Source organism: Phoxinus phoxinus, assembly GCF_949152265.1.
Source record: "Phoxinus phoxinus genome assembly, chromosome: 7".
Classification (NCBI taxonomy): Eukaryota; Metazoa; Chordata; class Actinopteri; order Cypriniformes; family Leuciscidae; genus Phoxinus; species Phoxinus phoxinus.
In genome coordinates, this window is record NC_136882.1 from 26,913,310 (window position 1) to 26,939,205 (window position 25,896).

The following is a 25,896-nucleotide window of genomic DNA, read 5'->3' on the forward strand; positions in this document are numbered from 1 at the left end:
TTCTACATTGAAAATAAGCATTCCAAAGGTGGATTTCGTAAGTACACTACATAGTACACAGTAATTTATTGGCCGCTATGGTTCCATGAAGAACCGTAAACATCCATGGAACATTTTCATTGCACAAAAGGTTATTTATGATAGAAAAGAGTCCTTGAGGCCCTGAGTTTTAGGGCCAGATTAGTGCCAGCGCAAACCCTCTTTTGGTGTTAAAAAAAACTACTGTCAGGATTTACTAAAGACACGCAGTGAAAAATGAGTGCTGAAAAGGTGTGGGCAGGGTTATTTTTGCAGCTGACCTTATTGCATATGCATTCGCAGAAGTTGCCCTTTCAGATGCAAAATAAGTCAGACATAACCAATATCTACAGAAAACTGCTTAACAGAGATGATAATATGACAGAAATCCCAGTCTAACACAGAACAGCTGGTGCTGCTCCCTGTACGGCGTTTACTCTAAATACCCATCTCAGGATTTAAGCACCATGGTCATAAATTTATAATAATGTAACTCTTAGAGATGAATTAGGGGTCGTATTATTGGAAATTGATGATGCTGAGCCATTATGATGTTTAACAATTTAGAGCAACGGGGCTTTTGTCTTGGCACCTGCAAAGGCACGGCTCTCTGGAGAATTGAACTTGCCGGATGGCTGTCTCTCAAATATTGTGAAGGAATTAATTGTTTCGATTCGGACCAAAGCTCAGTACATGATCAGCGAGGGAGCCATTAATCACACTGAAGCTGCCAGCGCGGCTTTCTCCATTTACACACACATAATGCCACCAGCCACTGTGAAAACATATGGAAAAGATACACTTTCTCTGTTTAGTGCATCATGTGTTTCATACTGTCAGTATAAAGGTATTGAATAACGCGCAGAATCAATTTATACTTAGTAGTTTAGTTTGTATGGTAACTTGTACATTTGAACACGTTGAGCTCCACTTGTTGCACTCAGTTCTGCATAATTTGGTACTAGTGATGGAAAACGCTATTGGAGACGTGAAAATGAAAGGAATGAGACCGAAAAGACAGGTGGTTAGTCATTAAATGTTTTTTTACATGCTCTGAACACTCTCTTGCAGCTTAGCAAGCAAGCTTAAGGGAAGGGCTACATGACGTCACTCATGCTAATCGATAAAGGAAAAGTGTTTTGACATCACCAGTTACCGTGGCAACGGCAGTACGCAGCTTTTATCTGCATGGCAGCCTGAGAGGTTGTCAGACAGGGCGTTGCTTTGTTGTTCTCCTCGCCTGCACGGAGCTGGAGTTGTAACGGCTGTCAATGTCAAACAACGACAGTGCCACTTTAGCAGACTAATGTGCTCTATGATAAGCATAGACTGAGGCACTCTGTGCTTTTCAATGCAATGAGCTTTTCGGTTGACCTTGATAAGCCAAATTCAAGATGAAATGTAGTTTTAAAATACCTTCATACAAGATCTTGATAATAAAATAGCTAAAATAGCCACATGTTAGATTGGATTGAGTTTCATTCTCATTTTTTGCTTTCTAGCCAGTCACTGAGTATTTGTGTGTTCCAGGGCAGTGTTTGTGTGGCCAGTGCACTTGCCACCCACCCGGAGATAAACGCGTCCATGGCAAGAACTGTGAGTGTGACAACAGGCAGTGCGAGGACCTGAACGGAGAGATCTGTGGAGGTAACGCACACAAACACACACAGCAGGACAGATAAACATAATGGTGCCATTGTTTGATGGTGCTGGTCTCTGAAAATCTTATGAAAAACTGAATGGGAATTGACCATAGTAATGCAATCCATCATTGGGGCTTCCAGCTAAACTCTTGCCACTTGTCTCACCGCAACGAATGAGTTTTTCTATACCGGTAATCATAATCATGTACAAGCGTGTGGGTTTAAACATTAACCTATAAAGACTCCAGCTGACTGAACAACACATCATTCAATCGACCGAGGGCATTGACATACTAGGTCTATATTTGTATGCATTATGGTGGAATGTAACATACACTCACACCATCTGACTTTAGGGGTATTGATAATAAACACTAGGGAACTAATCATGTTATACATACGGTTCTGCCACAGGTAATTAATAGAGAATCAGCATCTATCCTGCCTTTCATGGCCGCTCTCAGAACATACACATTGTGGATTGGTTCAATACAGGTACAGAGGTGCAACTTTTATTTAACAGAGTTAAAAAAATAACTCTACTCAAGTCACATGTTTTCAGGAGGCTATATTTGAATTTGGTTGTGAAGTTGAGTTGTTAACCATCCTCAAACTTTCACTTTTACCCATTTAGGCACATTTGCAAACCAGTTCCATACATGACAGGCGAACAGTGTAAATAGCAAATCATAGTGCTCACATGATTTGTCACATATATTTTGCTACACCTTAGGACCTCTATGAGAATGCAATGAGCTAAATCAAATCAATTTGAAACTTTTTTTACTGGTGTTGCTCTTGGACATTGTTACTTTTAGAAATAGTTTTGTATTATATACTTACCATTTCATCTCAAATTTCACTTTTTTTTCTTTCTTTTTTTTTGCTTTTACTGTTAACTAAAACTGTTAATTATTAACAGTTAATTGTTTTTTGTTGTTGTTTTTTTTTTCGTTTAAATGAAGATGCACTCCTTGGAGAAAATATCCCTTCTACAAACCTGCCAAAAAGATTAATGTAATTACCATTTTTTATTTAATCATACTTCTCTGAGAAGTTTGCACTCTTGTTTGAAGGCATCTTGGCGCAGAGCGTTGACTTGGGAAAGTTTTTGCCGAGGCCAAATGCTCACCAATTTAGTAATTTCATTTTAATTGACATTTTCTAAGACTATTTGCTTTTGAACAGCAGCTTAAATCATGTAGATCACAGTATGTAGGAATATTGGCAGAGGAAATTATTGACAGACTTGTGTATTCTTAGAATTTGCTGACATAGAAACAGATTCTAGTAATTACACTATTGGCTAGAAAGCAATACTAAACAAGATGATTTCCATGCCCTCCTGCAGGGGTTGTGAGGTCATACCTGAGCAGTAAGCACGTCTGTTTCTGTGCATGTATACGACTGTTTCATGAGTGCTTGTCCAGACAACGTTGTCCCTGAGGCCACATAGCTGAGATCTTCAATTTCTTCTCAATACTTACTATCATGATTTCAGCCGTATACGTTTTTTTTATTACAAAAAACTACTACAATGTATTTGTACACTTAAAGGGATAGTTCTCCCAAAAATAAAAAATATGCCATAATTTACTCAGGTTCATCTCTGTCCAAACCTGTATAAGTTTCTTCTGTGGAACATAAAAGAACATATTTTGAAGAATTGTTTAACCAACCAAAAATGGAATATTGCAGTATTTATTATAAATATTTTATCTGTGCACATCTTCTTCTTCTTTTTCATGTGCTGTTTAAGGTGACTTAGTTATACATTACTATATGTACAGCATAATTTTCCCAGTTATCAGCAAATAATATATATCTGCCACCAATATAAATGTTTATCTGTCAAACTGTTATCTATTCTAGCAGTACCATTTGAGAAACCCCCCTGTGAAAATGTGATGATAGAGGCAATTTCAACCATGGTACACGTCTGTACATTAAAGGCCCACTGAAGTGCCTTGGAACGCGCAGCTTTGTATGCTGTGTTGATATCATTTCCACTGAAACAGGAAGCTCCTCCCCCTTTTCAAATAGCCAGTAGCGTTTAGTTTACCTTACAGACTGCAAGTCGTACTTGACAGCACCATGGAAGCGAATCCGAGCGCAGATGATACATTGGATTCAATAGTAGAGGAGGTGTGAATAAATTCTAGCCATTTCATTCTTAACCAACGTACAGTTGGAAACGGAATAAAACTTTAACGTTTGAGCAACCGAACACACATCTCCAACCCATGTTGCTCCGTGACGTGTTAACGCCGGTCGCTTTGGCCAGGTGGTATTTATAGCATAGGGGGCGGCACGCTTCAGATTCTAGAGAGCATTTGATTAAAGCTGAAAAGCTGAAAAGCTGATAATCTGTGATCCGTTTTAGCGGATAAGTTTGAATCTCCTAAATGTGAATTTTGTCATTGTTTTCGAACACGCCAGCTTATTCATAGCCTTAAGGCTAACATATGCTAAAAGCTGAAAAATTTACATTTTGATTTCAGTGGGCCTTTAAGAATGACATTACTCCTCTTTTGGTGGGGATACAAATTTAATGCCGCTGCTTTCTGAATGCTTACTGTGTTGTGTCACTAAGCGACCAGCCGCCACAGCTCGGCCGGCTGCCCTTGTGTGGGCCAGCCCTAGGAGATGTTTAAATATGTATAGGGCTCAGGACTGTGACTGCCTGAGTCACAGTCAGACAGATGAGAGTCTGCTAACAGAAGAGAAGCGTGGAAACACACCGTGCCTCCAGCTCTCAGCTCAGAGAGACAGCCGTCACACACGCTGATGAAACGTTCATCTCAGCTAATTGCATAGATGGTCCTGCAGGACTGAACTGGTGTTCAAATGAAGGGCAGCCTTCAGATATGCCTTGCCTATCATGGGATCTTTAGCTCTTGAGAAGCCATTCCAGCTGTATTAACATGAAAGTGTTTTACTGAAATGCAGGATCATCAATATTTCAGATTGGATTTATATAATTTTATGAGGCACTTGCCTGGGAGTTTAGGACTAGGCTACATTCTTTGGAAAATATCCTCCCAAAGATAGGTGTGAGAAGCACCGTGAATTCAAACATGCCCACACTCGAATTGCATTTACAGGCGGGATAATGGGGAATCGCAGGTGCGCTTTAATTGAAAGGACTGGGGTGCCACTCACCAAAGCAATTAAATGCTCTCGTAGGCTGGCTGATTGAAGCAGTCAAGCATGTAGCTCTACCAAGAGTGCATCAAACTTCAAGCCTGTATACCATACACCCACAAAATAAACGAGTTCGAGAGAGGAAGACAAAAGAGCCACACACAAAAATATTTCCTTGCAGTTATTATAAGGTACAGTGGGAATACACTGCCAGCCCATCCATTTATTCGAAATAGCCACTTCAGTGCCTGTTCTGTTTATTTAATCACGTTGCCATTGCATAACCTCCTAAATAAGTATTTTATAAGAACTCCGTGTGTAAGTACAAGCATATTTCACAAATGAATCTCTGTTGTGATTTGGCCCACTTTGCACATCCTCCGCAACAAATATATTTCCTCCCAACTGTAGAAAATAAATTATTAAATTGGGTACTTTCCTTCCTTTTTTGATTTGGTGTTCCAATTTGGTTAAAATCCCCTTGCACAAAATGAAACACACACACACACACACGTTATTGGAAATTTCCTACTTAACACTTCTGTAAAACCTAACCTAACCTAAACCTTAAGTCATAATTACAAGCTTGTCGCGTAGAAAGAACAAGTATCATGGAGGACACCAGGTTTATTCTTGCCTATTTATTGGGAAAATCTTGTTAAAGCCTAAATGATATAGCATCCCATTCTTTGACAACTACTACGATAGTATGTGAAGGCAGCATAATATGCGTCAGACATTCAGTAAACATACTGAGCACTGAAGAGAATGTTCAATATTGTCTATCTTTTCATTTTTAGGCACATTCCTTTGTTTGGTTTTAATATCTAGAACACATTTCTGCCTTGCCAGGTGTAGTCTAGGCTAGGGGAATCCCTTGTGTTTTTCTTTACCAAGCACTGTTCCAGAAAGTAAGTAAGTCAATGGGTTTAGGAGTTGTTCTTGCTCAGTGTATCACAGTGAGTCACCAACTGCTCTTTAAAGATTAAGGGAAAAAACACAGTTCAGCTTCAGTGAACATTTGGTTTCTTTGCAGCCTACGTGAAATAACGCCCATGCACAGATCTCCCGAAGTGACGCTCTTGTAAATGCCAAATAACCCGGTCCATAAGTGATGAGGACAATTAAAATGACAACTTTATAAACTTTATAAATGATTACTCCAACCAATTTTTATTATCAACCTGTTCATAGCTAACGCAAGTATGTAAATACTACAGATGTTCACCCTTGGAAGTTGGTGACAAACTCTTTCTATATCCTTTCAAAGCAGCTTTACAGAAAATGCATGTTTCTACATTACAATTAAGAGTAATCTGCTATCACTTGACTGTGTCAAAGTAATGTCCATATTGCAGAAATGTACAGTTCTAAACTATACAGATCATGCAGTTAGCTAACATTAAGTAGTCATTTAAGCAAATGTTAAAGCAATGATTTCATTATATTTAGAAAATGGGCATCCTGAGGTAAAAACAGAAAAGCAAATGGAGATTAATAAGTGTAGCAATCTGTTAATAACTTTTCAAGCAGAATCATGTGCATCTGATCTGATATAGCTGGAGTACAAGGTTATGATATGTATTATGTGAATGCTTGGCTAAAGAGATGTGTCTTTAATCTAAGTTTAAACTGGGAGAGTGTGTCTGAGCCGACATTATCAGGAAGGCTATTCCAGAGCTTAGGAGTCAAATGTGAAAACGCTTTCTCTCCTTCGGTGGACTTGGATGGGTACTACCAAAAGTTCTGAGTTTCAACTTGGATCATTTAGAAGTTTCATCTGGTCTAGATGAAATATATAACTGTATCATCAGCATAACAATGGAAACTAATCCCATGTTTTCTAATTTTACCAAGGGGCAGCATGTACTGTGTATTGAAAATATAAAATTAAAATAAGTAAATCAGTGAATAACTATATACAACAGTACAGTACTATAGGTAGAAAAATATAATGAAGTTAATAGAAACTACATTTCTGTCAGGACCACTACCGTAAAATACGATTGGCAATTGCATACAGTTTGGATTGGCAATATGGTTCTGTTTTGGGCAAGAACTCCCTGTGCGTCCATGCAGCCTAGCATGCATAAGAGCAGAGAGAGCAGCAATAACCCCCCTTAGGGTAAACAGAACCAACATGAATGTATTGCAGATATCATTCATTCAAGATTTTAAAATACAACATAATTTGAGAATTTATTCTGATTCAAGGGGAATCAGAATGCCATACTGACTGGCGAGAGGAGGAGCTGGGGATGGAGGAGGGTAATTGGCTCTTGATAAACACGATAACTGCTGATAATACTGAAGGAGTTAATATATGTAAACAGTGATAGGCGTCGTATTCCTATATAGGTAGACGTGGATCAGCTGAGAGTCACTGATGCGAGCTTGACTAACATGACCTGCCAGAACTGACGCTACGCTTAATATTTTTTTTTATAATATTGGATGATCATTATCATATTTAGGGGTCTATGGAATCTAAAAGCTTGAAACCCCCTGTTCTAATGAATCTAAGTCTAAGTCTATGCGTCAAGCTTAAATCAAGATCTAGGCTATAGATAATAGTATTTTTTTTCACGCCAACTGAAACAAGGGATTTGACTGAGTACAATTTAGACAGCTCGTTACAAAACCAAACCTCAACCTCCGAAACCAAACCTCAACCTCATCCAAAGCTATCCAAGAGGCTTAAGAATGTTTCATCCCACGGGGTCCATAAGTGATAAGAGCCGTATAGCCAACGCAACACCATTAGCCAGTCTGGAAACGAACCCCTGTCTGTTTGAACCAATTATATTTGCCTGGATCAATCAGACCGTTGCTTTGTTTTGGCAGATACAAATGGTGGTTTTCTTTGGTAAGGAGAGAAAGTGATTGTGTGTGCACGCGCACGTACATGTGCGCTGTGTGTCTCCCCCAGGCCACGGCTTCTGCTCGTGTGGCCGCTGTATCTGCAGTGATGGATGGTTTGGGAAGCACTGCCAGTTCCCCCGCAGCTGTGACATGACGGACGAGCAGAGCAAGAGCCTGTGCGAGACAGCCGACGGCATCATGTGCTCTGGAAAAGGTAGGAGGGACGATGCTTCGAGCGCCACCTTAAAAAATCTCTTAAAAATGAAAGTGGGTTCCCTCATTTGTTTGTTGGGAAACAAACTGAACAATTAAATTGATTCCCCACATATGCTTCTCTAATGAGGTGGATAGCACACACAACTATCAATTGTTATTTGGGAAGGGTTTGTGGCACATTTAGTTGATCGAGAGGGAATGAGATTGCATATTCATAAGAGCTGTGGCATAGTGGTTAAAACCCACATTGGGTTCTGGCTTGCGTCATGTTTTGTAATCTTGGTTCCTATGTGTAATAATATGAGAATCCCAGTTTATAAGACTTGTTTTGTGCAGTCATGTTGACTAACATCTAGAGACCAGGGTCTCCCCAAAGTATCGTAAGTCTAATAATACACAGGCTTATGACGCATTGGGGAAACGCAACCCAGGGCGGTCAGAACAAAATGAAGACAGCAAATGCAATGCTCACACAAATAATGAAATTAAATAAGCACTTATTTTACACAATATTCACTCAGAGAGGGAGATAACACTTGGCCTGTTAATCAGCCAATCAGACAAGGTTATCAACTAGGAAGCATATTTCCACCATAACTGTTATCCAGTAATTTATTTATTTTAATGATTTGATATTAGATATTTAAATAGTTTCCCCCATTAGAGTAAATTTAGTAAAATTCCTTACACGCAAATGTAATACATTTATTTTAGTTTAGATTTATTTTATTTTTCGCAAATCAAATTTATAATCTGTAATTGTCCAAAACAAACAACTATTGGCTTATCGGCATTTGCTTGAATTGTATTAATGGTGCAGCTGTATTATCGACCAATGCAGATTATTTCCAAATGGCCAAATATCAGCCTATCGACTGGCCTAGCTTGTATATTGGTCTATTACTGACTCAGTAGGAACATGAAATTGGACCTTGCAAACAACAGCTATTTCACACATTTAGAAAAACAATTTACCCTATTTAGATTCCAATTAGGAACCGTATCACAGCTTTAAGTGTTTTATAATCACGTGAAATAGCACAGGAGAATAAAGGAAGACTAATGGATCTCCAATGGTTGTGTGACTGAAGGCTAATTTTGTTCTTGCAGGCTCTTGTCACTGTGGTCGCTGTATCTGCTCACCACAGGAGTGGTACATTTCAGGGGAATTCTGCGAGTGCGACGACAGGGAGTGCGACAAACATGACGGCCTGGTTTGCACAGGTATGTGTTCAAATGCAGCACCGCTCCTCCAAACACCCACTCGTACGCCGACAGATCTCTTTGTGACGGTTATTGAGGTTCTCTGATGTGGCTGCCGTTTGATTAGACAGCTCTGTGCGACTCTTAGGCTGAGCCGTCCAATCAGTGGGCTCCTGCTGTGTTGTTCTCGTCCTGCTTTTCAATGGGAAAGATGCTCCGAAGAGAGCCAAGGTTTTCCTTTAAAGTTGACCAGTCAGTGCTAATAAAAAGCACAATCAATTTTTGTTATTACGATTGCAAGGGCTTGAGGGTGCTTGGACAGTTCTGTTTAGAAACGGTTTACTTATTGGTCTAATGACTCAGTTATCAGTTGCCGTGTCATTCAACCAATTATACAGTTCCTCGCGCAGAGATGCGAAATTCATTACAAAACGAGATGAAAAACAATTGACAAAAGGAATGCATAAATGTGTCTGTTAAATGTCACTGATTAGCATATTAACGATTAGGGCATATGTCATAATTTCCATATTCATAAGGATTATTAAAACTATTTTCTCATGTTGCTCAGGGATAAACCTTCTTTTCTCTTTAGATGAAATGCAAATGCGAACAATCAGCCAATTCTTTCCCTTACCTTGGGTAACAGTAATGCACTCAGCCTTTATAATTATAATCATGCAAAAATGTGCCTGGCAGTTTCTAAATAATAATCTTCATGGCTTCTTCAGTAAGATATTCTCATTACACCCACAATTGTTGTGGAAAATTCAATGTATTAGGGAAAGCCAGGGCTTAATTTCATGCACAGCAGATGCGAATTCCAACTGTTTGGGTATTGATACAATATACAGCTCTCATGCTTTCTTCTGAAAGAAAGCTGCTGTCACATAGAGCTTTTCTAACGCATATGTAAACAACCTTACTTCAGCTGATTTAACAGTAGCAGGCGATTTCATTGACCCGACCTATGTAGCTGTATGTACTGCAAATTATGTGTATTCCCAAGACACTTTTTAAGTAGCTGTAGAAAATGTTAGACGCTCGGTATAGATCAATATGGAGTTTGTTATACACTTAAGTGGATAATATACAAATTACACACTTGAATTATCTCAGTAAGCTTCCACAGATAATGATTTTTGTGTACACCAGATTATAATGTTCACTTACAAACGCTGAATAAAAAGGACTAATAACACTACCAGTGCCGCCACATGGACTGAGTTTGAACTGAATAGATGCGACCCCAGAGATAGTGGCTCCGAAACTTGGTTTCGCTTTGCACACTCCGCCAAGGGGGTGTGAAGAGAGAAAGCATGTCGAGACTTGGAGAGCGATGATCTGGGTTTCTCAGTTCTCTCTCTTCTCTCAACTTCTGTTCCAGGGAACGGCGTGTGCAACTGCGGAAATTGTGACTGCTGGGACGGCTGGACAGGAAACGCCTGTGAAATCTGGGTTGGAGAAGAGTATTAACCCCTGGTGGACACTTAAAGACTGTTTCTGTGGTCAGTCTAGACAAGAAAAGAGTGGCTACGTAAACAGCAAACAAGGGGAAATTGATTTTAGAAATCTGTGCAATATATCAGCCTTAATTTTCTTAAAGCGATGTGTTTTCAAATCCATTATAAGCATATAAAACAGCTGTGGGAGATGACTTCTATAATCCTCTATAGTTTTCCATATAACTATATATATATGTGTGTGAGTGAAAATTGTGTATAATAATGCTTACATAGACTATTGATTGACACATAAGCACAAGTAAAAGGAGAAAATCCATGGAAATGGCAAACAGATAAATAAGAGTATTTTTTTATTATTCAGGTTGCTGTTTTTCAGAGCGCTGCTTGTGTGAAAAGATTTGACCCTCTTTTATTTACAGCAAGTTTCATGTGACAAAACTCACAAGTTATAAACAGCCGATGCCAATAAATGTAACCTGCTCTGAGATGTCATGAGAATGAAAAAGGTCTTTTTTGCAATCTGCATATGTAAACTTAATCATTTTACTCTTGTATAAATCAATTATGATGATATTTTATGATTTTTTTTTATTAGCTGTGATTGGGGCCTCTATGACTGTAACATTTCTGTTCTTTCAGTTAATGAAAATGTTGAAAGAAATTGTGCTCGTGTTGAAGGTAAACAATACTGGCATTATTACCATAAATGAAAAACGAAAACAAGGATAAGGATGATAAAAATAAGTTCAATAATATATGCATTGCAGAAATATCACATTAAATTGGTTGGAGAGATTTCAGTACCTTTATATAAATATTTTATTCAATATGTTGTATCTGTGTATACAACAAACACAAACTGTACAGTGCAGACAAACTCTTTGCATATATGTATGTAAAATTAGCAGAACATACCAACAGTCCATGATACACATAGCCTACGACATGCAGTTCATATATGCCACCCTCTTCCCATGCAACAGATGAAGTAACTGTCAAATCAATGTTCAAAACCAATCAACAGACAATGGAGACCTTCCTTCACCACTGAAAATCAGAAATACGGAGAAAACACAGAAATGATCAATTGTTCAGCGATTGCTCCTCATTACGATAAACGACGCCACGCACGACCTGAATGGAACGAAACAAACACGGACTTCTGAAAGAGGAAGAAACGAACGAACGTACTAACAAAATGCACACGTACTCACCAGTCACTTACAAAAATAAATTTAACCTTCGTAAAACCAGTTCACTGGTCTGCAGGGCAGCAGTAGCCCAGCATGTAGAGCTCATTGGAGTGAGTGATTTGTTTGGTGTGGAAGTGGGACACCAGCCTCGAACTGATTTCAAATATGAAGCTACTTTTCCTGTATAGTACTGCATCTCATTCTAGCATTAAATTCGGCTTTGTACAGACAAATATCTATTAAGTCTAACTAATGTGCTTGAACATCTCCTAATATGAAACTAGCTCAAAATCCCAATAAATGAAAATATAGGTCTTCAAATGAAGTGTAGAATATATTTGTATTTAGCAGCATAGCCTCGGTCTACTTCATAACATTCTAAACGGTATTCATCATTCAAACTATGAAAACTGTTAAAGCAAGACAGGCTTTGTCAACTTGGCTGATAATTGACTAGTCGTTAAAATCCTAAGTAGATGTGAGTAGATGACGATTTCGAACGCAAAGTGCAATAGTCTCAATCCAGAGTATGAGAGAGCCTTATATAATCATGCCCATTCAGTGTAGCCCTACACCTCAAACTAGCTTTAGACATTTCTAGCTGTCCCATACTTTGGTCCTTAAGAAAACGCATGCAGGTGATTAGTAATAGGTACCCCGGTCTTGTACTAAATGAACAATTGAAGTAAAGGACATCATTTGGAATCTCTTCAAATTTGAATCGAGACGATTAAAAAGTAGAGACGATTGTTCTTTGTGATGAACTCTAGTCACAGTGAGGACAAAAACTGAAGAGGACCACCGTCCTCTGAGTTATTGAAATTGTTCGGCTGGATTCTCGTGTTTACGGACTTTGGTAACAATCAACTTTTATGTGTTTGTGGTTTAAGTTGCTACTGAATCTGTGTGTGTGTGTGTATGTGTGTGTCTGGGGCATGAGGCACCTTTAACCCAGCACAGACTGGGTACATGTTTTTGCATGCTGGGTTAGAGGTCATCACAGGCACATGATGAGCAGTACTGGACTCTGCATGCTGAGCTAGGAAAAACCCCTCTCATTTCAGAATCATAATATCTGGTAGTTAAAAATCTATTTATTTACTTATTTACTTCTCTCCTTTTTTTAAAGATTTTTGTTTTATTTGTATACAGTGAAAACATCGTTATAGAAGCCATTTCTTGCACTGCGTCAGCGTTGCAAGAACAGAATGTAATACTAACCTTGCCCATGCCTTTGCTGAACAAAATGGGTGTGCAGCCAATAGTAATGGTGCTTACTTACATTGAGCTGTTTTACCGCACAAGTCTGAAGTAGACTGTATTTTTCTACGGCTGCCACTCTCGTCACATGTAATGTGCTCGCCAGAACTAGCCCATAGTTCAGAGAAGTCAGCATGTCAAAGAGGGGCCTTGACCAGAGGCCTACAAGGCCTATAGATATTCCTAGAGCCCACGCTCTAAATTAAGAGCAAAGAAAAGTGTAAATTCACCTAGTTACTGGGGTTGAAACCTGTCTGCACCATACTAGATAGTGATATGTACTTTATACACCTTCTCCAGCTCGTGTTTGACTGCAGCGGGCGTGACTAATGCCCTTGCTGGCATTTGCTGTCGAAGTATACTTGTGTCCCTTTCTAGACATTACGAGGATGAGAAGACATGAGCGCTGAACCTTGGATAATGAGTTTGATTCTGTTTAGGAGGCTCCGTCCACTTGATCAACGTCTCTTGACTATTGAAGTCGTGAAAGGACTTTAAGGATGGGTTTACGGAAATCCATCATCGAGTTTGAATAACTGCACACCAGAACGCATCGCACACCGCCCCGACAACAAATTTCGTAAGTAACCCACAAAAGGGAAAGATTTGGTAATTCGAGCTTTGAGTGGGGGACACCTAGAAAGAAAGAGACACAGGAGCATACTTGATTTAAAAAAAAAAACACAAGTTGTGGACTGCAGTCCATATATGTATATCTTTACAGTATTACCCCAGAGTGTGGCTGGTGTTACTGCGTATATAGAAAATAGATCTGAAATGTACGGTCTCTGCTGCGACAGGGTTCAAGAAAAGGGTTATAACGGGCGACTGTTAGCAGGCAAAAGAACCGCCACTCAAGCGCCTGCGGTACACAATTTCATTCTCGTGGATTGTCTCGATTACAGAAAAAACATCGGTTTTGTATGTCAAAAGGCATTCCATTATCAGTTAGGGCATTCCATGGTGAAAGTTTAGCTGGTTTATCCAGTTGCATCCTCCTAGTGCACAGCTGACCACTCTTCCGGAGCCAGTCCATCGTCGAATTAAATCGGAACAGTCAGAGGAGTGAAGGGGGAATGGAGGGAATGGCGAGGAGAGAGCAGAGGACGCCTGGATCTGATCCACAAACATGGAGAGTCTGACAAAAGGAGCACTGCTCTCGGTGGGTTGAGCATGGCCGAGCTGGGATCTGGCTATGTGGTGGGCTTGGTTTCCTTGCTGACAGGTTTGCCTCCGTTCATGACGGCCGGCTCTGTGCTTTTACTGGGAGGCACGGCAGGTTTGGGCACTGTCTCCCCCACGTCATGCAATGATGGCTCTCGGTACATAGCGACTGCAAAAGACGTTAGAGAAGGCAAGAGTCAGTCAGGTAACCACATCTGTCTCTCTTATTGGAAAGGATTGTTGGGGGGCCAGCCAGGGATATGACTGAAATCTGTGTATAATTATGTGTAGAAAACTTTCTCCCAACTCATTTTCATTTCGAAACCTGAAACTTGGCTAAAAAGACGACATTCATTAGGGCAACACTGACAGGACATGTGTGAGTTTGTCAAATTGCGGGCAAGCTGTCATCAGAAGATGGTCTGATCTCTTGGGATGCATTTGACTGGGTTCACTGCTTCATGTCAGTTCAAACTTACTGTATTCTTAGCAGTGCCGCTACACTACGGGTTGCTGGCTGGTGTTAGCGGAAAATATAATGAACACACAACAGGATGAGAGACTGGTTTAAAATGTGAGCATCTGTACACAGCAATAAAGCATCGCACAGACAGGAACGGGCCACACATCATTGCAAATTACACCTCAAACCGTACATGAAGCATCAATCTCACGCTAGCCAGACATATTTTACAATGTGGCCATAAAGGTGCTGTAAGGAATATTGGGAAGGACAGGTTGTCCATCATTATGGTATGAAGGTGGGTCTTGGATGTGTAGTCCTGTGAAATAATGTTTATTGAGCAATAAATCATTATGTAATTAGATAATGGAAATATAAAGCCAATGTTTCTGGTCGAACCCTTGATGAAGAGCTTATTATCAAAAGAAAATGTTCATTTTACATCCTCATGATCCTCATTTACCCTAAATCTGAAATCCGTCAGTTCCTGTGACCTGTGCTTGCTCTGTACAGATGCTTTTCTAACACACATTTTAATATTTTAGCTCTACAAACAAAAAGTTCATTTCACAGTTAGCATATCACTTCAGAAGACTTGCAATATAACACACATGCCATTTCAAATCATTTTTATGCTAGTTTTATGGTAATAATTTTGTAGTCTTTTTAGGATTCACTTTAATATAAAAGAGCAGTCTGGAAATCCTGTTGTGTTCCACCAAAATCATATAGCATTTGAACATCAGTAGGGTTTTTACCCACAATTTTACCCAGAACACAGCTAACATCACTGATAAGACCTCTTTTGCTGATTAAAGTGTTTCTCAACTTATTGTACACATTTCTAAAGTCAGTGCTTTCAAAACAAATAGTTCTATTTAATTCAGCAAAACTTTATTTTCACTTTATGGTGAGTGCTGCATTATTTTCAGGTAACAGATTTAACAAAAGCAAATGATATCAAAGCAGTTATGTTTTCTATTGACTGCACCTCATATTCAGGTTATGTTAATCAAGTTATTTCTTTCCATGTAGTTTTTAAATATTTCTGTATGCGTTTCTATATATGGCACATAGTTGCAAACCAAATGTACAAAAATGTTTGCAGCCACTAAATATATAATCAACCTCTCATTGGTGAGAATTTCCTCCACATCAATTCAAACGTTGTATCTAAGGAAAGAATGGTGTAGATGTTCAATTCACACCTGGCACGCAACTTATACGGCCCCGCGAGAGCACGGCACAGATGGTGATGTTGGGTCTTCCCTTGTATTGGTTTTCTTGAACTGCTCACATTAGCCTAAACTCAGTCTGGCCTCTATCAAGAGACCTTGATTTACTGTCAGTTAGACTGGCTCTCATTTCATTTGAGACTGTCCTCTTCCTTCTCTTCTCTTCTCTTCTCTTCTCTTCTCACCTCTTCTCACTTCGTCTCATCTTGCTCTTTCCTCAACTCTCCTCATCCTACATGCCCTCCTATTTCTCTTCCATCATCTGTCTTCCTCCTCCACTCACTCTCTCATCTTTATCTTTTCTTTCTATTCTTTCTTATTGTCCTCTACCTCCTCCATCTCTGTAGTTACTTTTATTAAATTTTTTGAACGCTTGAACCATGGACTGGAGATTTTGTGTGTGTGTTTTTTTTTTTTCTCGCTAAAAATGATGCATGTTGTCATTTGTATTAACGCAATGAAAATGGAAAGTGCTTTTGGAAAAGTGTTCAGATGCCTGTGTTCCTTGTTTTGAAAACCTTGACCTTAGTTTGAAGAAATGTGTAAAACCAGTTGAGAAAAAAACTGCAAAAAGGCATCAGGCAAAAGCATATCTCTCAGGGGCTCTTCATTACCATTCTGCTAGTGTCACAGTGACCTGGATGTTAACAGTTCTCTTGAGGTTTTCAGAGCATGCTTTACCTTCTAATGGCTTGGGCAGGAAGTGAGCAGCTGGTTTAGTTTTCTTCACCCGGTTCCCCTTCATGGGCTGGCCATCTTTATTCAAGCCAAGGAACCATGCTCTCCCCGACTCCTGCTGCCTATACAGCATGGATGAGTAGATCACATAGTAGTTTTCAAACACAGACTCTTTAAACTTGCATTCCGGCGTAAACAGTTCCTGCAAGAAAGAGAGACGAAAAAGAACGAGTCACACGAGAGCTGTGGGAAATTTTGTGTGGGATTTAGAAAAGATCATTTTGTCTTTTGTCTGCTGAACCCTATGAACCTGACGTACCAAATCCTCACAAGTTGATATCACAAATAATCAGCTATAATTTGAATAGTGTTTTTTTTATCAGTTTGACTTGGTAATATTTAATAATATATATATATATAATATTTCTAAATAATAATAAATAAATAAATATATATATATATATATATATATATATAACATCTATGAATATGTTAGTACAGACAATTGAACAGACAATGAATCAGTTTGTGGAGTTTTGGTTTGTTGTAATCAACAGAATAGAAATAGCAAACTTGGTATTAGAACACAGACTTCCCAGAAATAACATAAAAATCCCTGTACATTTTCCTATTACTCTCTCTGTATGCATGGTGATATGCCTGAGGTCTAATTTGTAGGCAGACGCTGCAGGTCTGTCTGCTGATACCTGAATGAGCATACAGACAAAATAATTGGCCCCAAGACAAAATGTGATATTCGCTCATGACAAATTAATCTCTACTTTCACCTTCACTCCAGGTGCCATGCTCAGCCAGGCTAAGTCTATTATTTTGTTCAAATATCCATACCAATTGCACAATCTACACTTTAGCAACGGCATTCCAACCTCTTCTTCGCCATCATTTCACTACAACTGATTCCACCCATCAGAGCATTTGACAAAAAGTACAAAGTACATACTGTAAAAAACTGTCCTCTCACACTTCATTTGGCTCCACAAAATTTTATTTTGTAGTTCATTTGAAAAGTTTAGGATGCCAGACTGTGAATCTAGCAGAAGCAGTTAACATTATCAGTAAATATTGAATCTAAAAATAATTTCTCAAAACGAGAAGTTTAAGACGAGACACGGCAGGCAAAAACATCAGGGTTTTTTTTTTTTTCACTGATCAATTTTGAGATTTTGGGATATTTGTTTTACATAACATGTCTTCTTTCAGACTTGTGGAGAAAAAAAGTCAGAAATACACCTTTAGGTCTTTATTTTAAGTTCTAGTTGCGTCTGTAGATTTCATAAATTCAACAAAAGTTGGCGTTCTAAATCATCCCGCTGCTCCGCGATCGCTGCCTGCCCGTCATCACATACACCATTGGAAAGTTCTCTCTCTCTCCTGTACAATGCTGTCAGATCCAAATATGGTAATTTCCTTTTTATCAGCAACCAATCATGAAAGTAAAAGGGGGGATTTAACTCTAAATGCGCAATCTCATTGGCTCGTGTCAATTTCTGATGCCCGTTTTCTCAAAATGACTTTTCTCTCATACTCCAAGTCCGAAATCTCCACTTCAGTAGCACCTATATACACCAAACTTCCCAGTCTTGTACCTAGTTATATTATGAAGACATTTACAGAGGGATTTGTAAATATATTGTTCCTAGCCTGATTTATATAACATTTTATTCCAAAAAACATAACGAAAATAATTGTTTTAAGGCTATTGACAGTATATTCTGATTTATAGGATAACAAAAGTAGATAGTAGTAATTTTTCCCCATCTAATATGTGAACACAATGAAAAAAGAATTTTGAACCTGGCTTTATCCAATACTCAGATTTCGTTTTTTTTTTATAATATATGCAAATTACCGCATATTTAATTAGAGAATGCCTAATTTGCATATTTAAACATTAAATTACAGAAAACTTGTAATACATTTTTTTCTCATCTTAATGTAGGCAATCAACTGGGAAAGTTTCATGATGATATCTGCTAGTTACATTTACCCTATTCACCTGTAGTGTCTCTCTCTCTCTCTCTCTTTACTTTCTCCAGCACTTTTTATAATTACACAAAATTCACCCCTCATGCACATTATAACATATCCGTCAGAAATGTGTTTGCCTGTCGGTTGGAATATTAGAAATAAAAACATTGACATAACACACTCATGGGCATCACTCACTTCACTGAATACTTGCCGGCTAAGAAATAAATAAGTATTACCATACGATCCATCTGTTTTTGAATCCACATCGTTTGAATATCACAACATCGATGACTCAAAAAATAACGTGCACAAAACACAGTAGAATTTATCATGTGTTAGTTTTGACGGACATTTTCTATATGCACAAACTATGCATTCTGAATCTGACATTCTTGATTTGAATATTTTCAATAATGTCTGTTCTTGACTGATCATTTTTGCATAATTTTGGCAATAGATGAACTGTTAAATGATTGATCTTGAGATGGGACTCATTTAATGAGTCCCAATTAGTTGTAGTTGTCCAATTTGACTCTCATATGCTGATGTAATATTATTAACTTGACGAGTGATTTTTATAAAATGTAAGTTGTTTAAAAGATTAAGGCAATTATCGAAGTTGAATCAAAATGTTGCTTAAAACTAAATATTTGTTACATTTAATTACCCCTTAACAGATTTTGACTCATATATCATCCTGACTGATTTAAGGATTTTAAAATTTTCCTGTGTATGGTCGTCTTTAAAATGACTTTATTTAGCCAGTGAAAGCCATTCATCTCCTCTGTATGATCCATTATTTGGTGCCATCTGTAAACACTGTGTATGTTGCATTACCCTGCAAATTATTGCGTTGATTAAAGCTTCCAGGCTTGCTATGTCGATTCAATATCTTCACCACTTCAATAATCCAAGGAGCACTTCTCTATTGGTAAATAGCAGCAAAACTATCATTTGTAAACCTACACATTCCATTAACACACATCATTAAACTGCACATTAAAGACCTCACATCTGTATAAGAAAGCACGATCTAAATGCATAAATATGCATATCTTCTAAAAGTCTCTTCTAATTGGCAAATAAAGATTTTACAGTAAAACACTTCCTAAATACTTCCTTGTGAAAATAACACTGATGAATATGAGATTATACATCTCATATTTCAAAAGGTCGGTTAATCACAAATAGAAATTAAAACTACTTTCTCCTAGTCTCTTTTTTAAAAGGTATTAATAACCATCAATAGAATTGTTCTTAAAAAATATTATACACAGGTGCTACTGTAACGCAAATGTTCTGGTTTGGTTTTTTACTGTGTTCTGTGTCCCTATAGTTTCCTCTGTTGTTAATTAATCCCACACCTGTTCCTGCTTCTTTTAATTATCTCCATGAGTTCTGTTTGTTCCTTCTCTGGTAAAGTTGGTGTTGGAAGTGGTAGTGTTTTTCTGTGATTCTCCTGTGTGTTCATTATTAGATTGTGAAATAAAGACTTTCTGTTTATTCTCCAATGTCGTGTGCTCACTGTAGCCACCCTAACGTGACAGCTACATTTTTGAGAACTATTGTGTTTTGGGGTAAAAGAAAGGCATTTCCACAGACCTCATTCCTGCCTGTTATTTCTGTGCTAAATTGTTTCTTCTCAACTACCTTACTTGGTTAGAAAAGAAGTGGAGACAGGAACTAAGTGAGTCAGATGCAATTGCAGAACAAATGGGATGAAATTGCATTATGCAAGGGAGTTGAACTCGGATGTGTTTTGGAGGGCTCTCTTGCACCCTTGATTAAACACTAACAGCTGACTTCATTGACTGCATGCTAACCAAGGGCTTTAACACAAACCAGATCCTACCAACTGGTGATCAAACCTTGCCAAATAGATGTGCTTTCAGGCATATTGAAAGGTGAAGGTTCAATTGTTGAGTCATTTTATAAGCCACTTTTATTACAGTCGAGTGTGCTTTTAATTCAGAACGTACATGTAAGGCTTAACAAGTGTGTGCAATGTGCTTCATTCAACAGAAATGACCAAAGACAATTATATCCATGTTTACTGTAAAGTTAATTAGCAATAGTGGACACTACAAAATGTTAACCACATCTGACAACAACAGCAAACTAATTTGGCAGTTTAGCCTTTCTCCCTTAACATAGCTTCTCAAATGGAGCAACATGTCTTCAAAGTCTTAAAGGTTTTATTTTTCTCATAGAATGTCAATATATCACAATATTTTTTTATTATTAAATAAATAAATATAACTGACAATTATTCACAGTTTCTTAAAATAAAAATATAATACATTAAACATTTTTTTCCTTTATTTTGCCATAACTAACCATGCTTCTATTGCCAAAAAGAAACAATGCAAATGGTGATTTAAAGTGCATTTTTACAAGAGAGAAGAATCATCAAGACCAGAATAGAATTAGTCACTTCTTAATGATGCTCATAAACTAAAAAAGTAAAATGTATGTATATATTTATAATGATGATTACACTCTTTAGAAGATGTCTTTAAAGTTTGCTTTCATCTTAGCAACTTTGCAACTTTCCTTTTGAAATTGATTATTGTGATGTAGAGAATCTACAAAGTCTCGGATTCACAGACTTGTCTTAAAACAAAGCCTGTCATTCTTTGATGTCACTCTTAGAAGTCTTGAGTATGATAAAAGCTACCGACTGAACATAATAATGAATTTAAAATAAGTATGAATAAATAAAAGAGATAGAGAGAGTTACACACAGACTGCTTGCACACAATTAAACAACAACAAACCACAAATGAGTCCAGTTTAGTTAATGATTTTCTTTATATATATATATAAAATAAAAAAATTCTAATAATTAATAAGGAAAACTCTGAATCACAGAGATGTGCAGTCATTCAGTTGTTTCGACATCCTTTAATAACGCGGACTGGAATTCAGATGAATTCAAAGTCTCTCAAAATCTGTTATTTATTTCATTCTTGTTTTCGTCTCTCTCCACCTGTTGTGTTGTTAACCACAAGCAGACTTTGGACACACTACACGGATACTGACAGCTAATTGGTTTGAAAGGTTCGCACTGATAATGATTGGTTATCTTATAATGGAAGGCTGTATTTATATTTCTGTTGCATTTTAGCCAGAAACAAGCAAGGCTATAGTGCACATAAAAATAACTTGTATGCATTGTATACCGATGTATACATCAAATTGATTAAAGCTACAGTTAATTGTACCGTTTTCGTGTTGTATTTTATTTAGAACACATTTTTGAGCAGGCTGAGTCGCCCTTGATTTCTGACAGCAAATGTCTCCCATGGGTCGGCACAAAGAGCGCTGGCGGGCCATACAATGAAAGCTTTATCTAATTTTGCATCCTAGCCAACAAATTAGACAGGTGATATGTGCCACACGGTCTAACTTTGATCTCTGGCAGCAAACAGTATGAGGAAGAGGCAATCCATGCTTTTAACCGCCTTCTGCCTGATGCTCTTTTCTTGACAGCTCTTCCATTTCACAGCCTGCTATTAAAACAGCACATACCTTCCTATCGCGTAACCATGGTAACGCTTGAAAGGCTCCTGCCTAGCAATTAAGTTTTTTTCCCCCTTCTCTCCTTTTTATTTTTTTTTTTGAAGGGAGACATCAGTATTTTTAGTGTTCGAATATGCATATACATGAAGTCTTTTGTGCGTGTTTCAAGAGTCACTGTGTGAAACAATGCATCATGGAAGAGTTGGTGATCTCAGAAAGAGCATGTTGAGAACTTAATTACTATCAAGTAATTAAAGACTGTAACTTAAATATATCTCCTTTGATATTTCACCAGGCTATCATAGAACAACCAATCTCCTACGAATGCGCAAATGCTTCTTATACACTGCCCAGCCAAAAAAATACAGAAAAAAAAAAAAATCGCTGTTTGTATTTAAATAGGCAAATGCTTAAGACTCTATAACTGGATCATTATTGCTGGGATTATTATGTTTCTAGCTTGGTATATGTTTGGCAACAGTTCTTTTAATCCTAAATGCTTTTCATTTGTCAAACAACCATGTAGGAAGACACATCATGGAAATACATGATGTTATTTCCATCAATTGGTGCAAAATGTGCATAATTTTTTGGTCAAGATCTTGTATTGATAATGCAAGATTCAAGCACTGTGTAAAGTCGACTCCAGCACATCTCAAAGGCTTTCAATGAATTTAAGGTCTGGACTTAGAGGTGCCAATTCATGTGCGGAAATTATTCTTCTTGACATTGTCATCCTGGAATGTGGCCATAATGTGTCTTCCTACATGGTTGTTAAGAAATGAAAAGCTGCACTCCATCAATTAGGGTTAAAAGAACTGTTGCCAAACATATAACATGCTAAAAAAACTGACAATCACAGCAATAATGATCCAGTCATTTGCCTATTTAAATCCAATCAGCGATTATTATGTTTTACTTATTTTGGCCGGACAGTGCATTTACATTATTTTTATATTCCAAACCAATGAAATGACTGAAAATTGTAAGTTGAAGAGATATGGATATGGATCTTAATAATGGAAAGGGATAAAAGCTGCTTGGAAGAAACAGCCCATCTCCTGCACCTGTGTTTCACCACTTACGTTCATTCTGCTTTGAATGTGTGGCCGTAATTGACCTTGGCTGGTGCCAGAAAGGGCAGTTTACTTTAGACACAGATAATCAACCTCATCCCTCTCTGAGAGCAGACAGAGACGGGGGGATGGGGGAAAGAGAGGGAGAGCGAAGAAGTGAAAATACAGAAGTGAGAGAAGAAAAAATGGTTAAGGGAGTCTGGGCTGAGCTAGGAATACAAAAAAAAAAAATAAACAAGGGGAGACAGAACACGAGAAAGCGCGTGTGGGCTGCCAAAGATTTCTCACTAACAAAGAACATTTTTAAATTGTTTAAGGTTAACGTTTGAATTAAGTCTTTTAATATTGAAGAGACTGAGCTTCCCTCACATCTCTCTTCATGTTGAAACATCAAAAGAGAATCATATAATGTGATCTTCACTGAATTTCCTCAACCAGCCAAACACGACAGAAAGGAGGCTGTTAAATATGGATGGTACATAAATATGTATTGTATCGGCAGGCTCTGATGAGCCTCTTGGCAACGTGTACATCTTTTGACTTGATATGAGGAATGATATGGCCGCAAGACGCCTGTTGACGGTTTTGTGCACGTGTAATCTGTCTAAAACGCAGTCCAAACAAAACGAGGCATATCAGAGAAACATACTTGTTCCTGTTCAAATTGGAAACGAGGGTGGAGCCTCAACCACGCCACTTTATGTGATACGGTTCACTCTCTTCAGTGGGAGACATCTGCATTCACACCATTAATTTCTGCCTTAATAATTCATATTTGCATATTATTCTACTTTTGCAAGCTCTTTGGCATAAAATCAAGCCAGTCTGGATATCCAGTGACTGCTGAACATGCCATAGATTACCAATTCAAACACATATTTTTTAAAGTGCTACTATTAATCCGTTCTCACTGTCATTCATCTCTTTGTTGATTATGGAGTGATTTTTTTCCATGATGAATAGCTAAGAGCCCATTGCCTTTTGAAGAGCAGTCTAACCGCAAGCACTTAAAACTCTCAGTTCAGCCTCCCTGAAGAGAGTGACCTTTCGGCTGTGTGGTAGATTTTTAACACCAGCTCTATGAAAGGCAATGTCCCTAGATTTTGAGTGCACTTTAAGTGTCTCCGCTTCATCTCCTGTGTGTTTACTCAGAAACTGAAAAAATCCTGTGAACCCCTACAGCAAATTCTGTACTGTAGATCCTAAATCCTAAATGCATACTAGATGAGAGGATCAAAAATCCCAAATCAACTAAAGTATGGGTAAAAACAAACAAATTATTTCTCAGTTGAGGATATCTCAGTGTCTGCAGTATTTATGCCACTCTTGTCTGAGTGATGCATCATGCATAAAGCTCTCAAGACTGAATTGAATGGCTGGTTGTGGTCCAGTTCACACTGGCACAGGCTGGATCCGAGGGCTGTAGCAGGGTCATTCTCTAAAAACAGTGCCATTTGAATACCACGTGTCCCTGCCATTTGAATACCACGTGTCCCTGTGATTTACTAAGTACTGACATATTTAACAGGATACTAAACTTATTCACATTATTTCATTGACCCATATATTGTATATATCTTTTTTTTTTTAATGCTTTCCACCATTCAAAAATAATGATTGAAACAGAGACATGTTTCTTTTACAGTCTTTATCATTATTTCATTGTGTTTACTTATATTGGCCTATGGGGCATTCAATTGATCAAAAGTGACAGTAAAGACATTTACAGTACATTGTTACAAAAATATATATATAAATGTTAACAATAAATTACATCTTAAAATATATTTAAATAGAACACAATTATTGCAAATTGTAATAATATTTCACAATATTGCTATTTTTACTATATTTTGATCACTAAATGTGAAATACATGCAGCCTTGGTGAGCTTAAGAGACTTAATTATTTTAAAAAAATCTTACCGACCTCAAAATTTTGAATGGTAGCATAATTGTGCAAAACTGTTAATAAATAAATAAATAAAACTACTTTTGTTATTTGGGGAAACACATTGCCCTGTGGTGGTCCCTCAATGTCCATGGTGGTTGCGATCCGATCTGAGGTGGGAAAGTATTATTTCCCTAAAGTTCGACAGTAACCTTTTCAAATGACTCAATTGAAAAAAACAAATCCTGAAATGTTCTAGCATAAATGGCACAGTTTCCTGTGAATGACCCAGCCGCAAGTCAGTCTAGGAACTCCACAGTGCTCGACCTTGAGGGAGATCTCAACGGATAAACTTCCTGCGAGCCAGCACTTGCCACCAAAGAGCTGTTGATCTTTAAATTGAGGCCAGTCTGGTCTTAAAGGAGTAATCCAGCAGTCATTATTGACTAGCCAGGAGATGTGAGGTCTCTCTAACAAGCTGACAGACTGCAAGAAGGCAGTACTCGGGGCTGTGGCAGTCACACGGCGCACAATTCCCTAGCTGTCAGCCTGACAGAGATGTAGATGACACACAGTCCAATGCCCTAAGAAAGAAACATGGATTTTGCCTTTAGGCTTTCAGCTGCATCATGGGATTGATTCGAAAAATGCATCAAATATCTGTGTGGTAAACAACGGCATTTTGTCAGCTTGAGGAAACCCTAAATATCATGCAGTGTGCAACTTGTCCGGCATAACTTATTCCATGCACATACATAATACTTCAAATTCTGCAGCTTGATGTCGAGAGGCATACTATACTTTCCTAAGTGATCCTAAGGAAACAGGCACAAAACAATCCATAGACTCACATTGAAGGAGGGTGACCTGA

General features: G+C 38.0%; 2 protein-coding genes across 7 annotated transcripts in view; one reads left to right on the forward strand and one right to left on the reverse strand.

Moving 5' to 3' along the window:
- The window catches only part of itgbl1 (integrin, beta-like 1), a 43,503-nt gene extending 29,751 nt beyond the window's left edge, over window positions 1-13,752 (forward strand). Inside the window, exons 9-12 of the mRNA XM_079618077.1 lie at window positions 1,549-1,665; window positions 7,735-7,881; window positions 8,994-9,107; window positions 10,474-13,752. Coding sequence (XP_079474203.1) covers window positions 1,549-1,665; window positions 7,735-7,881; window positions 8,994-9,107; window positions 10,474-10,562 — 467 coding nt within the window. The 3' untranslated portion in view covers window positions 10,563-13,752. The remainder of the gene's footprint in view (window positions 1-1,548; window positions 1,666-7,734; window positions 7,882-8,993; window positions 9,108-10,473) is intronic.
- A 152-nt stretch (window positions 13,753-13,904) lies between these two features.
- The window catches only part of fgf14 (fibroblast growth factor 14), a 150,506-nt gene continuing 138,514 nt past the window's right edge, over window positions 13,905-25,896 (reverse strand). For all 6 annotated transcript variants that reach the window (XM_079618081.1, XM_079618079.1, XM_079618082.1 and 3 more), the window contains exons 4-5: window positions 16,549-16,747; window positions 13,905-14,338 (exon numbers count right to left, since the gene is read on the reverse strand). In XM_079618081.1, coding sequence (XP_079474207.1) covers window positions 14,199-14,338; window positions 16,549-16,747 — 339 coding nt within the window. In that variant the 3' untranslated portion in view covers window positions 13,905-14,198. The remainder of the gene's footprint in view (window positions 14,339-16,548; window positions 16,748-25,896) is intronic.